This window comes from Dendropsophus ebraccatus, chromosome 2 (genome assembly GCF_027789765.1).
Source record: "Dendropsophus ebraccatus isolate aDenEbr1 chromosome 2, aDenEbr1.pat, whole genome shotgun sequence".
Taxonomy (NCBI): Eukaryota; Metazoa; Chordata; class Amphibia; order Anura; family Hylidae; genus Dendropsophus; species Dendropsophus ebraccatus.
In genome coordinates this window covers 60,720,100-60,736,250 of record NC_091455.1, presented here as the reverse complement: position 1 = coordinate 60,736,250, position 16,151 = coordinate 60,720,100, and the positions used below count along the sequence as shown (strand labels likewise).

Genomic DNA, 16,151 nt, shown 5'->3' with positions numbered 1-16,151 from the left:
ATCACCAAACCACCCTGATACGTAGCCCCTTAAGTCCCACTCGGTTGCGAGTATTGGAACACAAATAGGGAAATACCAGGGTGGTCCCTTATACGTCAAAGTCTAACTCTGTGGAGAGTATTGCGACATGACAAGGGTTTACCAAGGCAGGCATCCATCCACAGACGATCGTTTCGGGGTAGTTGCCCCTCATCAGTGTGGAGTAGGATTCTGGCTAACAGGGGCAATGAAAAATAGACCAACAAAACACAGCAATCGCTGAACTCAGGGAGACCAGCGACAAAAAAAAAAAAATCAGATGGAGTACTCACTAAAGAGTCTCCACTGATGCATTGCCCCCTATAAATTTAAATATGCAAAAGAAGGGTCCGTGGAGTCTCAGTTACGAGTCTCAAAACACGGGAATAGCCAGATATCCCTCCAGGGGAGGGAAGCCTATTGCCAAGGGGGTACCTCCCAGTGGGGAGATCACCAAACCACCCTGATACGTAGCCCCTTAAGTCCCACTCGGTTGCGAGTATTGGAACACAAATAGGGAAATACCAGGGTGGTCCCTTATACGTCAAAGTCTAACTCTGTGGAGAGTATTGCGACATGACAAGGGTTTACCAAGGCAGGCATCCATCCACAGACGATCGTTTCGGGGTAGTTGCCCCTCGTCAGTGTGGAGTAGGATTCTGGCTAACAGGGGCAATGAAAAATAGACCAACAAAACACAGCAATCGCGGTGTCATTAGCCTATTCCCCTCTGCTTAATGAGGACATATGCATTATTGGCCAAGATAAGGGGGGTTTGAGTAGAATAGGTGTTGGATGAACTCTACCCTACATCAACACGTCTGCTGCGTTCAGAGGCTATATAGACAGGGAGCTATTGGTTCAATACCCTGTCACAGTACACAGTTGATATGAGCAATTAAGAACATGAATCCCCCATAAATATTTTAATACCACAGGGAAAAGTTTAATGAGTTAGGTGGCATCAAAACTGCTTAGACCCCTATACAGAAGTTGGGGAGGGGAATGGAACGAAATCCAGAGTCTGTTGCATGACTGAGAAAAATCTTGTTTGAGGTCTATGTGGCTACCACAGCAAGTATCCAAGAAATAGGCTCTTTTGGTTAAGGCATGCAACTCCCTGTATTGAGGTGGTCCCTGTCAGCTATGATTGACAGCTCTAGTAACCAATAAGAAGTACCTCTATAGCTAGTAATGATCGCTGCATAAAGGGGCCAGGGCTGCTATCAATACAGAGGTTCTGAGCACCTAACAAGTAGAGCCAGCCTCCTGGGCACTTGTCATGGCTTTGGCTGGGAGATAAAAAAAAAATATTTCTCTGACAGGCAACCTGCATGACGAGGCAACAGGTATTGTTACATTCTCCTTCTTATCTTCTGTATAAGGCAGCCAGCAGTTCTGGTGGGTCAATACTGCTGACAGGCTCCCTTAGAGAGGTTTCAGATGCCGAGATACTTGTCTCGCGGAGGAACAAATGCACTGTAAGTATTACTGTCTCCACTACGCATCTATATAAATAGCATCTAGTCTAGAAAGAAGGTAGAAATAAGACAAAACTTCTGGCTCACCAACTGGCTGATATCATATGCCCACGGAAGAAAGAGAACTCCAGTGTTGTATTTTTCCCAATGTGAGAGCATAAAGGTGAAGAGTACAACACTAGTTACAAAATACATCTTCACTGGTGTTAGTCCAGCTTCTCCTGAATGACATCCAAATATTGAGAACAAAGACAGCGGAAATATAGACGCTGTCCAGCTGTCAAGCCCATGGTCAAATAACTCTCCCAAAGGGCTGCTGGACTGAGTCCGTCTGGCATGTTTTCCATCAATTGAATCTGCAAACAACAAACAATTGAAACTCTAGTTGGTCCATGAAACATGAACACAATTCATATAACATTTCAGCAAGTGAATGTGTCCCCCCCCCCCCCCTTAGACCTCAAATATATAGAAAGAACCATTGCAGAACCACATGTCTACACTATGGACCTGTACTGAACTATGTGCTGCTATGTTGTGACTATATAAGCTGTTGTATTCTCTCCTAGAAGAAGTGAGAAGGGAGAAGTATTTTGAAAATCAGCAAACAAGCATTTTCAAGCTGCAAGAAAACTTAGTATTAGGCTATGTTCACACTACGCAAGTTTCGTAATAATCACGGCCGTTGTAACAACGACCATGATTACTACGGAACTTACATAGTGCTGCCTTCTAAAGAATCCCGGACAGAGTGTATACACATAGGGGGAGATTTATCAAACATGTTGTGAAGTGAAACTGGCTCAGTTGCCCCTAGCAACCAATTAGATTCCATCTTTCATTCCTCACAGACTCTTTGGAAAATGAAAGGTGGAATCTGATTGGTATACACTGCAGCCAGGATCCCTAGCGGCGTGTCAGTTTTCTGCGGCCACTATTTAATGAATAGCGGCCGCAGAAAACCTGTCACTGCACTCAATGGAGCATTGTGTGCAGTGAGGAACTCAGTGGCAGTGAAGATCATTCGGACGATACTGCAGTACCGGCCGGGTTGATCTCCTCTGACACCGCCGTTCCATGACCCGGCTGGGTCATGGAACAGCCGGTGTCTTAAGCCATGTGAACATGGCCTTAATCCGCAGAGTTCTGTAGGTCTATTTTCATGCTACAATTGTTCTAATTGTTACAAGGACATTCCCTCCTAGAGAAAAACATAGATTGCAGGAGTCACAATAATGTTACAACTTTTTGCAAACTGAAATAACTAACCCTAACTCTAAGGCTATGTTCACACAACGTAAGTTTTGTATCAATCACTGCCGTGGTTGCCTATTTGCAACAACGGCCGTGATTAATACGCGAAGGGAATCCCGGCCAGAGTGTATACACATAGAATACACTCCGGTTGGAATCCCTAGCAGACGCACGGAAAACTGACATGTCAGTTTTGTGCTGCCACTATTAATTGAATAGCGGACGCACAAGCCTGACAGGTCACACAATGCAGAGTGCGGCTCCGGCCGCACTCTCCATTGTCGGCTATGGTGAATTGGGATTCAGGCCCACATGGATGCGCCCGCATCCTAATTCAGCACAAATGAACATCATCCGGCCGGTACTGCAGTATCGGCCGGGATAATCTTTACTAACACCGGCTGTTCTGTGACATGGACGGGTCACAGAACGGACGCTGTTATACACTGTGTGAACCTGGCCGAACCTGGTATAGCAATATGATAACACATTAATGTTGGAAATGCAGAAAATTTGCTCCAAGCACTAATATAAATTTTATGTCAGTTCATACAGATACTGGCTGGTTCATGTGGCTTTTATTTGCCCTATTGTGTATTGCGGGACCACTGTACAAATCAAGTAATTTTTTACCTTTGTATTATCTCTATTTCCTTTTAGATTGTAAGATTGTAAGCTCTTGTGAGCAAGGCCCTTGCTCCCCCTGTTTGGACTGTTGCTTTGTTTATTACACATATCTGATTTTCCTTGCACGTTTACTATCTGTATTGTAAACTATTCTAAAAATAAAAAATATTTTTTCGTATCAGTTTCAGATAAGACTGAGTGTCCTGTATCTGATCTTAGAACTGGCTTTGCTGCCCTCGGCAGTCAGAGTTCAGCTTCAAACTTTCAGTACTAACTAAATTAACAATTATGATGAATTTTAACACAATATTCTCAGTTCTATAAATAACTATTACAATCTTAAACATTTCCTATGAAACGTTTCCTATGTTACATAAATTATCATACCTAATGCATAGGCCAAAAAGTTTCCCAAAGCAGCAGAGATCCAAATCCAGTTAGGAATATGCTGATTGCTAATAGCTGCCAATAATTATGAGAAGGTTTAATATTAGTACAATAGGCAATTATCGATATGGACCAACACGAGGGAACACTTTACAAATAAAAACATTCAAAACAGAAAAAAATTCTGAGAATCTTTAAAATGAGTGCTTTTAGGCTTCCAGAAGTGTTTCCATAAACAATGGTGTAAAGAATGTAGAGTCCACGGCCTGTGATTGGCTGAGCGTCCAGTGGCCTGTCTCGGCCTGTAACTGACTGAGCGGCCGGCGGCCTGTCAGTGCACGGAAGGCAGAGCTGCAGACACCAGGAAAGGCCTCCGAGAACACCAGAGAAGGCCCAAGGATGCCGGAATACGTGGTAAGGTGAGTTAATATTTTATTATTTTATACTAGAGGCAAGGGCTGCACGGACATCGCTAACAATGTCCGTGCAGCCCTTGCTCCACAATAATCAGCCCACCTAATTACTCAGTTAAATGAGCGCTTTTGCACTAAAGTGCATTCTGCGCCACTGGATTAAGCCCTCCACCCCCACTATAGGAGAAGTCAGTGAATACATGAACTCCATTCTACAACATGAACTACTCATTACCTTACGTAACAAGGAATAACTGTCTAAACGCTTCTTCACTAATTGGAAAGCCTATATACAATCGTGGAGTTCAGCAGCCAAACGTTCCCAGTTGATACAACATTTTAAACTAACAACCTGGTACTGCCAGGCTGACTTGAAAGGGGAACAAGGCAATCTCAAGCTTCCTGACCCCACCGGATAGACTCACTCTAATAGACTTAGGCACCCTTGGAGAGGGACTATGTACAGACACCGCTGCTACACATGACCTACCCCGCAGTCTGTGGCCCATCACATTACACTCAACGCCCTACACTTCTCTCACCAAGATACTCTGACATACCGTTGGCTACTAGGTAAAAAGACATTTGTTCCCATCGCAAACAACATTGTTCTAGTGTGGACTATGCTAAAAAAAAAAATAATTCTGTTTTCTTTTTGTTTATGGTTACGGTTTCACTGAATGCTACCTGGCAAATTATTACTACAGTATGAAGCACACTTTGCTCCTGACTCTATCTTCTCTGGGCTTAAGTTTCTTGTCCGCTTACTGTCATAATTAGGGATGAGCGAACCGAACCGTTACGAACCAGATTCGTTACGAACTTTGCAAAAAGTTCGGTTCGCTACGGAACCAAACTTTCAAAAAGTTTGTTACGAAGTTCGTTAAAATCGCAACAGTGTCGCAAAACTGTATTGTTTTCACAGAATGGAAGAGAATACAAGGAATTATTACTCCTATAATCCCTTTTATCCTGTTTTTATGTGAATATCAAGGTGTGTGACGTCCCTACAGGAACAGGAAGTGTCTGAGCGTCCCTGCTCTTTCTCATTGTGTGTCTAGACATCAGAGAGAGAGGAGCTCTGTGCTAGTTAGGGATGGAAAGCACATAGATAGATAGGCAAACAAGTAGATAGCTACAGGGGGGTAGAGAGAGGGAGAGATAGGAAGTAAAAAACTTGTGATATCTAGGGAGAGATAGGGAGATAAAAAAAAAAAGAGAGAAAAGTGAGAAGAGTCAGAACCAGCTACCGTTCTGTGACTGAGGGGAGACGTTAGTTGTTGCTGCTGTGGTGGTTGCCGTCAACCCCGTATAGTTGCAACCAAAAAAGTTGTTAAAAAAAAAACTAAAAAAGTTAAAAAAAGAAAGGTTGTTTATTCGTTCATTTGTGATAACCTGTACATTGCTGCTTTGCTGGATGCTGTCAACCCCGTATAGCTGCCACCAAAAAAGTTGTTAAAAAAAACTCCTAAAAAAGTAAAAGAAAAGAGGTCGTTTGTTTGTTCGTTTGTGATAACCTGTAAATTGCTGCTTTGCTGGGTGCCGTCAACCTCGTATAGCTGCAACCCAAGTTGTTAAAAAAAAAACCTAAAAAAGTAAAAAAAAAAAAAAAAAGGTTGTTTGTTCGTTTGTGATAACCTGTCCTCAATAATACTGGCCTGGAATCGATCAACTCCTGCCTCCTCCTGCTCCTCAAGCAGTCTGTTTTTAATTATACCGGCCTGGAATCGATCAACTGCTGCCTCCTCCTCCTCAAGTAGCCTCTCCTCCATAATACTGGCCTGGAATCGATCAACTGCTGCCTCCTCCTCCTCAAGTAGCCTCTCCTCGATAATACTGGCCTGGAATCGATCAACTGCTGCCTCCTCCTCCTCAAGTAGCCTCTCCTCGTTAATACTGGCCTGGAATCAATCAACTGCTGCCTCCTCCTCCTCAAGTAGCCTCTCCTCGATAATACTGGCCTGGAATCGATCAACTGCTACCTCCTCCTGCTCTTCAAGTAGTCTGTTTTTAATTATACTGGCCTGGAATCAATCAACTGCTGCCTCCTCCTCCTCCTCCTCAAGTAGCCTCTCCTCGATAATACTGGCCTGGAATCAATCAACTGCTGCCTCCTCCTCCTCCTCAAGTAGCCTCTCCTCGATAATACTGGTCTGGAATCAATCAACTGCTGTCTCCTCCTACTCTTCAAGTAGTCTGTTTTTAATTATACTGGCCTAGAATCAATCAACTGCTGCCTCCTCCTCAAGTAGCCTCTCCTCAATAATACTGGCCCGGAATCGATCAACTGCTGCCTCCTCCTCCTCAAGTAGCCTCTCCTCAATAATACTGGCTTGGAATCAATCAACTGCTGCCTCCTCCTCCTCCTCAAGTAGCCTCTCCTCAATAATACTGGCCTGGAATCGATCAACTGCTGCCTCCTCCTTCTCCTCAAGTAGCCTCTCCTCAATAATACTGGCCTCGAATCGATCAACTGCTGCCTCCTCCTCCTCAAATAGGCTCTCCTCGATAATACTGGCCTGGAATCAATCAACTGCTGCCACCTGCTCAAGTAGCCTTTCCTCAATAATACTGGACTGGAATCAATCAACTGCTGCCTTCTCCTGTTTCTCGACTTGTCTCTTCTCAACAATACTGGCCTGAGAGGCGAGCAATCAACTGCTGCCTCCTCCTGCTGCTCAACTTGTCTCTTCTCAACAATACTGGCCTGAGAGGCGAGCAATCTACTGCTGCCTCCTCCTGTTTCTCGACTTGTCTCTTCTCAACAATACTGGCCTGGGTGCAATCAAGTGCTGCCGCATCCTCCTTGTAAACTTTTTTTTTCAATATTTTTTGTCACTATTCTGGCACTTTTATTCACTATATTTTATTATTATTATTCCTATTATTATTATTTATTTATTTTTTTCTCATTATTTTTGCACTCCCCCCCCCACACTTTTTTCATTGTAATATCAACTGCAACTAAACAAAACTATACCCTATCACACTCCCACTATTGTAGCTGCAATTATTCAGCAGTTAGAGCAAGGTTCGTTTTCGGTTCGGACGAATCCGAACAGAACTTTTCAAAAGTTCGCTCATCCCTAGTCATAATGATGGAGACCTCACCTACTTCTGTTACCCTGCACATACTCTAGTATGTATACTGTTATACCATTTGCAAACGGCTGTAAAGTGCAGATGCTGTTACACACTGGACTGTTCAAATGTGTTCTCTCACTGAATAATGATTCTCTTACTCTTCATTTCTGTACATGATTCCTTTTGTGAAAATTTTTCAATAAAATATGGTTTAAAAAAAACACCCCAAAAAACGAGTGCTTATCTAGCAGATTGATGCTCATTTACAGTTTATGTTCGGGCTGTGTACTAGGACCCTTAGTCTCTCAGATTTGGAACGCTAGGAGAAGGTCATTCCTATATTTACAGTCCAATGATCTCTGAAATTTAACAAAAAATGTAACTACAAAATGACATCTTTGCCAAAATGACCCAGATGTCCCATTTTATGTATTTATCTTTTAGCACCACACATTTGGGTGGTAGTTGCCATATAATATGGAATTCTGGATATGTGATAGTATATGGCTAGTGGCCAAGTTTACAATTTACATAAAAGTTAAAAATGTTGAGCACAAAAGAACATAATAATAATAATAATAATAATAATAATAATAATAATAATTAGAGTCTTAGAAACTACCCTTACTTGTAGATAAACATAAGTCTTACCTGATGCTGAGTAGTCCCAGTCATAACAGCATAGTAAGATATAATTTACTAAAATTATCAAGAATCCTGAGAAAGTTAACATGTTCGGAGCAATCCAAAGTGGCACTATCTGACCAAAAAACAGAAAAAGTAATGGCACTATTAGTATAGAAGCTGTTGTATGAGAGCAACCTATTCATGTGCCCTGCCTATGATACTAAAGGGTTAAAGGGTATTCCCATCTCAGCTAGTTATCAGCTGATCGACTGATGGGGGTCTAACCACTGGGCCCTCCACCAATTCAGAGAATGGAAACAGAATTGTTGCACATTTTAGAGCACATATTTAAAGGTTTTAATCATGTTCTCTCTTCCCCTTCTTCCCTCCGGACTGTACAAATTTGGTTCCTACAAGTTCTTACTAACTGGGAAGGAGGGCTCCCCGGTCTCCTCCAAACCGATTGCAGATGCCAAACTGGTTAGGAATTTGAAAAGAGATGGCGGTGTCATGCGATATATGTAACTCCCATTGACTTTAATGGAAGTTGAGTAAACAACATAGCATTGTGAGTTATGTAAACAGCTTTAGCTTGTAATATTAAGTTTTTACACAACTCCCATTAATGTTAATGTGAGTAATGCAAATTGTGTAATGCAACTGGCTAGGCTTTTATTGACTCCTTGACCACCTTTGGCAGGGTTCAGCAGGTCACGGGGGACTGGGGGCCCTCGGTCTAAAGATAGATTCAGGAATCAGAGGTTAGACCTTCATCAGGGGGACATATATGACATAAATTTCCCAGATAGAAATACCCTTTATGACTTCCCTGATATGTTTCATGCTTGAGACCTTCCAGTGTTTTTGTAGCTCATCTTTGGACCCGCATTAGTTTATCAGTATCTTTTTGAAGATGAGTTTTTCATCATCACAAAGTCATAGTTTACCAATGCAAAAATATACATGTCTGGATGAATAATGATAACATTCAGTAGTAAATAACAGGGTAAATAAATCCTACCTGTACAACTCTGTTCCATACATGCTGCATAACATATACAGATAAGGGATTTGTGTCCACTGCACTATACTGAAAAAATGTAATATGATTAATATGTAAAAAAAAAAAATGTACGTAATTATAAATATCACATGAAACTGACAGCATATAGAATAGTGGAATACTGGATAGCAAAATAGGCTCAACTATTAATGAACAGATATGAATGAATAAATGAACAGCTAATGATTTTGTATCAGTCTGCATCCATTGCAATGCCCTCATATTTTAACATTAAAAATTAAAAACAATAAATATTAAATACAGTGGTACCTCAGTTTAAGAGTAACTTGGATTGAGAGCATTTTGCAAAAGGAGCTCACAGTTTTTCAAAATTGTAACTTGGTTTAAGAGCATTGCTTTGGTTTAAGAGCTCCCTGCACTGGGTGGGAGAGCGAGTGGAGGAGGGGCATGGCCGGCATAGCGGGGTCTACAGCACTGTACTTTGACCCAGGAAGTCTCCCTCACCTTCCAAATCATAGCAGATCCACTTCAGGCTGGGGCTCACATCACGAGACAGGACTGTGGAGGTAATCTCTTCATAGCTGTAACCCCTCTCTCCCCGCAGAGTGCTGCATGTATGTGACCACATCTGCCCTGCTCATTCCTTCATGCTCCCTGCAGTCTCTGTCAGTCCCAGTTTCCCATACTCTCCATTACTGTACAGTAACTTATAATATCACATATTCTGCTGTTTCTGAATGTTTGTTTCATTTGTTTTACATGTTATTCAGAATTAAAAAAATCATTATTTTGGGGTGTGGAACCAATTGTCTGCATTTTAATTATTTCTTATGGGAAAATTTGCTTTGGTTTAAGAATGATTTGGATTACAAGCACAGTCCCGGAACAAATTATGCCCGTAATCCAAGGCACCACTGTACTTCTTTTGCAGATGGTTTCATTTTATTGATCTTTTTTAATTCTTAAAAGTTAGGCGCTGTATACCAAAGGGTCCTGTGACCATCATTGCAGCAATGTGAAGTGGGGGATGAGAACAACTGTGCTGAAAGTAGCAAAGATTAAAGGGGAACTACGAGCAGGCTAGACAAATCTAACCTGCTGATAGCTCCCTATTGCACATGAAGCGCGGAGGAGGAGGGTATGTTTCTTATCTTCCTCCTTGGCTTTATTCCCATGCTGTTAGCAGTGTAATCCGTTAGGAGCCCTGCACCGCCCCTAGAATGCAAGCCAGCCTGCCTGCTCCATAGGCTGGGGTGGGGCAGTGCTCCGGACCAAGATTCGTCTAACCTGCTGATAGTTCCCCTTTGAAATAGTGAACAAAGCTTTGTTTGCTATTTTACCACAATTGTCAGCAGTGCCTGGAGTTTATACATAGGTAATGACATTTAAAGGGAACCTGTCACCCCCCGTGCCGGGGTGACAGGCTCCTGACCCCCTGTTAGAGCCCCCTATACTCACCTAATCCCGCCGGGTCCCGCTTCTGGATCCGGCCGGGTGACGGAGATCTCAGCTGCTGCAGCCCGGCGCGCGCGCTGAGAGATGAGTCCAACGCTCATAGAGAATGACGAAGCGCTGGACTCTCCTGTCATTCTCTATGGATGTTGGACTCATCTCTCAGCGCGCGCGCCAGGCTGCAGCGGCTGAGATCTCCGTCACCCGACCGGATCCAGAAGCGGGACCCGGCGGGATTAGGTGAGTATAGGGGGCTCTAACGGGGGGTCGGGAGCCTGTCACCCCGGCACGGGGGGTGACAGGTTCCCTTTAAGTGTCATATCTGGTTTATCCAGGCATAGGTAGACACATCTTAAATAAATAATGTATTCAAAATGTCTACAAAATGCTGAAAAAAGGTCTAGGCATAACAATTCAAACAATAATTTATGGTAATGATCGCCTAGTTTGTCAATGAGGCTATGTTCACACGTCTTTTTTATGCAAATAACATCCGTTATTGTACAACGACAGCTGTCAATAATGATTATTAACATTACTTACGGCTGTCATTATCAAACAACAACCGTTATTTAGCCTAGAAAAGATATTGTGTGTACATTGCCTATACATACAAATATATATATATATATATATATATATATATTATATATATATATATATATATATATATATATATATATATATATATATAATTTTTAGAGAGTGTTATTTCCACAACTTTGTTATATTCTGCTTACATGAGATGCTAAGGTGATAAGCTATTCTTTATTAAAAGGAATCAAAGAATTGATTTTAGATTTCTTATATGATACTTGGTAACAGCCATTCACGGATCCTGGACTCTCTACACATAGACTACATGTACTTGAAAGAAAGTCATGTTTCAAGAATAACAGGAAGGACAACTATCAATATCTCAGTAACAATGGATTAAGGTGTGTACTAGTCTACTAAAGAGGAAATTATATGTGTATCCAAGAGTATGCATTTGCAAAAAAGAGAGGGATCAACTCATTTAACCCTACTCCGAGTATTGTTCCTTTTTCCCCCCAGTTAGTTCTAATTCTATAGTGGTATTTAGTTTTTTGCTATGATTGAAAATTTACTGCTTTTTTTTTTTTTTTTTTACTATAACACGAGACGATTATCGTTAGAAAAATCGTTAGATCGTCTGGATTTGAACAATAATCATTTATTGTAATAGCAGACAAAGATTAAAGATCAATGAGAAATTGTAGGTCGTTTGATAGAATTTGGACCTATTTTTATCGTTGATTGTTTGCAAAGCGTTCGCATATAAAAACACGTTGATCGGTCATTCGCAGTAGCCAAAAAACGCAGTAGCGATGACAGGACGACCGCACATACGATCATAAGTAACAATCATTGTTCCGTGTAATTAGGTAAACGTTTTCAGGTCGTTCGCCATAGCAGTCGTTTAAGATTGTTTATCGCTAATCAATGAAAAATCACTTCGTGGAATAGTACCCTTAGGCTTTATTTCTCGTGACTTGAATGAAAGGTCCAATTAACCCCTTGTTATATGTCCAATCTTTTTACCCAGCTTTGTCTATTTCTCTCTGTAGGGTGCCTACTGAAAACAATGAGCTCAGTGAACATATGCTAATTATGTACAAGTACTTTTGCAATAATTTGCTGCAAAAAACAGTAATAGAATGAATATGAGAAGTAATAATTTTATCTACTGTCTAGATTTGGTCATTGAACTCCCAATATGTTTCCAGTATCTCATTGTGAAACATTCAATTGTTATTTCCATTTTCTACTATGGTTATTAAGGGTTAATAGGTAGGTAGTACCATCTGCTCTCTAAACTAGAGATATGAAACAATAGTGATTTATCTTTTACAAGGTTATTGAATGTTTGCCAGGTGAGGTGCTGACTACATAGTTTACTATTAACTGACAAACGTACCAGGAGGTGCTATAGGACTTGCTGTGATAAAAGGCAATAAATGTAAAAGTAGTACAAATGTACTTGTCATTAGCAAAGTGTAATGCATCCACCCACTGAATTCCCAAAGATGGATTTCCATTGATCCATCCAGGTTATAAGGGAAGATAACAACATAGGCATAAAACATAAATTTAGACCCTATTAGCCTTTTAAAAGCTTTAAAAACAATAAATGTTAGTATATAGACATCAGAGAAAGGTTTTACATGGCATTATGTCATTCTGGATTTTACATCTGGATTTGTAAGCCAAGACTAATAACGGGTCCACATGAAGTGTACATTTTCCCATCAATGTTTTCACTGTGTAGGTTTCACTACTGGTTCTGGTTTAAAAATACTGATGCAAAATACAGACTATACTGCTGTGTAAAATGGCCCAAGACCAAGTCTGAAAGTGGTAATCTGGAAGCAGAATTTTTTCAGAATTTTGCAGGTAGTAAGAGTTAAAATAACCCATACTCACCTTCCTTACTCCCTCTTGCCGCTGTTCTCATAAAGCTCTAGGCCAGCTGGGCAGCACATCCGATAGGTGATGTCCCATCTTAGGGCCCTATTACACAGGGCTATAATCTGCTGAATCAGCCTGATTTGTGCTACGTAATAAAGACAATGATCAGCCGAAGAGACTATCATTAGCTCGTAATGTCGCTTAAACCGAAAGCTGATGACTGTGTAAACATAATAATGCTTCTCACCTATGCTCCTTCGGTGTCCTGAAGTCTTTTGACGGTGTTCCCTGCTCAATGTACCGGGGGTTGGGGGGGGGGGGGCGCAGAAGTGTAAGTGGTAAATGGGGAATGCGGCAGAATGCTTCAGGACACCGGGGAAGGTAAGTATGAACTTTATGTAAAAAGCAAGATCTTGACAGACATTGCTAATGATGTCCTTGCAGCCCTAGCCGCACAATCATCAAGACGTGATTTTCCAGACCTATTTTTTTTAGACACCCTTCAGGAAAAATCTTGAACCCTATGAGTCAAGAAACTATCCAAATTATCTGCTAAGAAATCCAGACAGATTTTTCCAGAAGTGTGCTTAATGTTTCAGAATGTATCAAAACTGTGGGGAAAAAAAATTGTCCAAGATAAGAGCATTACACTTGGACACTATCTAGAATGGTTGATAGCAGTTAACAATCAAGAGTATAAATGGATAGAACATGACATAAGGAAACCTTTGGAGCTAATATTTTGGTAAACTAGCCTACTAAAAATTTTTGGATCCCCCAAACCCAATAAATTCAAAGATGGGATCTTGCCTGGAATATCTGTTGATGATTTGGGTTACCAAGACAAGGTGACAGAAACACTGGGCTGAAGTACTAGGAGGAGGGCAGCGAGAGAAACTTAATTTATATAGATGCATTACATACGGTTCCATTATGCAACATTGGCCTGTTAGCATAACTATAGGATGGCAGTTTAGGGGAATACAAAATTGCGATAGGTCTATGAGGCTTTGGGAGACAGCTGACCATTCATTGCCTATATTGTACATAAATTATAAGGCTGTGTTCATGTTAGATGATAATCTGATGTGTATTTCTGTGGCAAAAAAATTAGGAGGAGGCACGTCACAAATCCTGTTTACTTACAGTGGAGAGGGACGGTCAGTACATTTGATGTGATATTTGATCCATGTAAACATAGTAAGATGTTCTTGAAAACTGATGGTTTTGCTTTAGAGAATTAAAAAAAAAAAGCCTGATCACAACCAATGCATTTTTTTGCATTAGTTCTGGCAATAGTTATGATCTGTTGAGGTAGAATGAACTGAACAGGATGCAACTGATGTTTGTAAAGCTAGAGTTACTGGATCTATCACAACATATAAAGATGGTACCCCACGGTATCTAAAAATAGTGAGGTCTTTTTTCTCTTTTTGAAAACATGCAAGAAAGGCACGCACTATGTTAAATACACCCAGGCTATGGGGGATAATCTCTCAAGAATCCAACGTCTAGCATGAAAGGAGTTGCAGGCATTAGATGATGTAGCGTTTAAAGTAGCGGACAAGGGACTGAACGTTGTATTTTGGCCTACTGCCACATATGAATATGAGGCAATGCGACAATTGAGGTATATAAACCCTTACAAGACATTATCCCATAACCCATTAGGGTCATGTTCAGTAGAATTACAAAAAAAATTTGGACCATGCAGTTGAGGAAGGAGTTATCCCTAAAAAGGTTTATGATGGGCTTTTACAAACATGTCCTCAGATTCCAACATTCTACCTCCTCAAGGTCCACAAAGATCCCCTCAACCCACAGGGGCACCAGATTGTGTCAGGGGTAGATAGACTCTGTGACCCTGTTTGTAGATTTACAGATTTTTATTTGAAACCTTTGCTTAGGCTGGGTTCACAATATGTTTTTTGCAATCCGTTTGGATAGAAAAAACGGATGCATGTGTGTGCATTCCATTTAAAAAACAAAAACAAACACATGTTTTTTTTAAACTTACATAAAAACGTAGTCGACCTCATTTTTGTGTCCGTTAAAAAAAACTTTTTTTTTTTTTTATAATACACACATTACAAAAACAGATGAAAAAAAAAACCGGGTAAAAAAAACGTAGTGTGAACCCATCCTTTGTACATTATCTTCTTAAATGAAAAACACATTATAAGCCCTGGCGAAGATTGATGGAATCTTTGTGGAATCTGAGATTTTGAGGTTTTTGGTTTTAGATGTTGAATTGCTGTATACCTGCATCAGACATGATGATGGTTTAAAAGCAGCCAAATTCTTGGCTTCTGGATATGAGTCATTGGGACTTCGACAACTACAATTTTGACGCATCATTTTTTGTGTTCAAAGATGTTTTTTATTTAGTCACACGGCACTGCTATGGGGGCGACTTGCGCGCTCTCATACGCCAACCTCCTTTTTGGCTTTTGGGAGAGGGGGGTGTTCCCTGTGGGGACGCCCAGGCTGTTTTCCAGGTTAAGTGCTGGCTTAGGTATATTGACAATGCTTTGTTTGGCAGGGGTTGGAGTCCCAATTGAAATGCTTCATGGAGAAGCTAAACCAGAATGATGTTAATATGAAACTGAATTATAAAAGTGATCCAAAGAAAATTGAGTTGCTTGACATTCTAAATGAATGTAATGGAAATGGCATGCTACAGAAGGACGTGTTCCATAGATCAACAGCAACAAATTCCTTGTTACACGCGACATCCACTAACACACCAGCAATGATTACGGCTGTGGCAAAAGGTCAATTCTTAAGAATGAGGCAGATTTGCTCCTCTGAAGCAAAATTTACAGCCCAAGCGAAGGATCTTAAGGCTCGCTTCAGGGAAAGGGGCTATAGTAAAAGAGTGATTAAAAGAGGCTTCAGAAGTGAAAAAATACAAGAGGGGAGGACATATTACAGACAGTAAATAAAAACAAAAACAATTACACCAGATCTGTCAGATCATCAGATTTGTGTCTAAAAAGAATTGCAGATGGCATATCATGAGAAAAGTTCTTCAGAAACATTGGCCTGTCCTTTGTACAGACACAGTGCTGGCATTTAGGCTATCCACAGTCCCTGTAATGACGGCCAAGAGGGGAAAAAATCTTAAAGATTTGCTAGTTAAAAGCCACTATGTGACAAAACCAGCAAATCGTTTTGGAGCAGTACGTCAGAGAACAGGTTGCTACCCTTGTGGCAACTGCGTTGCATGCCCCAATATAGCCAGAGTAGGATCGCTTATTACAGCAGATGGTATGTGTCTTGCACCAGCACACACAGGGAATCCTATCGGCAAAGAGTGTGGATGATGAAGACACTTTAAAAACAGTTTCCTGC

The 16,151-nt window shown here is 41.0% G+C and overlaps 1 protein-coding gene across 7 annotated transcripts in view; it reads right to left on the bottom strand.

Annotated features, from left to right (window-relative positions):
• LOC138783210 (ethanolaminephosphotransferase 1-like) overlaps positions 1 to 16,151 on the bottom strand; it is a 42,004-nt gene that overhangs the window by 15,803 nt on the left and 10,050 nt on the right. For all 7 annotated transcript variants that reach the window (XM_069957611.1, XM_069957612.1, XM_069957610.1 and 4 more), the window contains 4 exons: positions 8,913 to 8,981; positions 7,916 to 8,024; positions 3,768 to 3,842; positions 1,587 to 1,855 (listed from right to left, as the gene is read on the bottom strand). In XM_069957611.1, the coding sequence (XP_069813712.1) occupies positions 1,587 to 1,855; positions 3,768 to 3,842; positions 7,916 to 8,024; positions 8,913 to 8,981 (522 nt within the window). The remainder of the gene's footprint in view (positions 1 to 1,586; positions 1,856 to 3,767; positions 3,843 to 7,915; positions 8,025 to 8,912; positions 8,982 to 16,151) is intronic.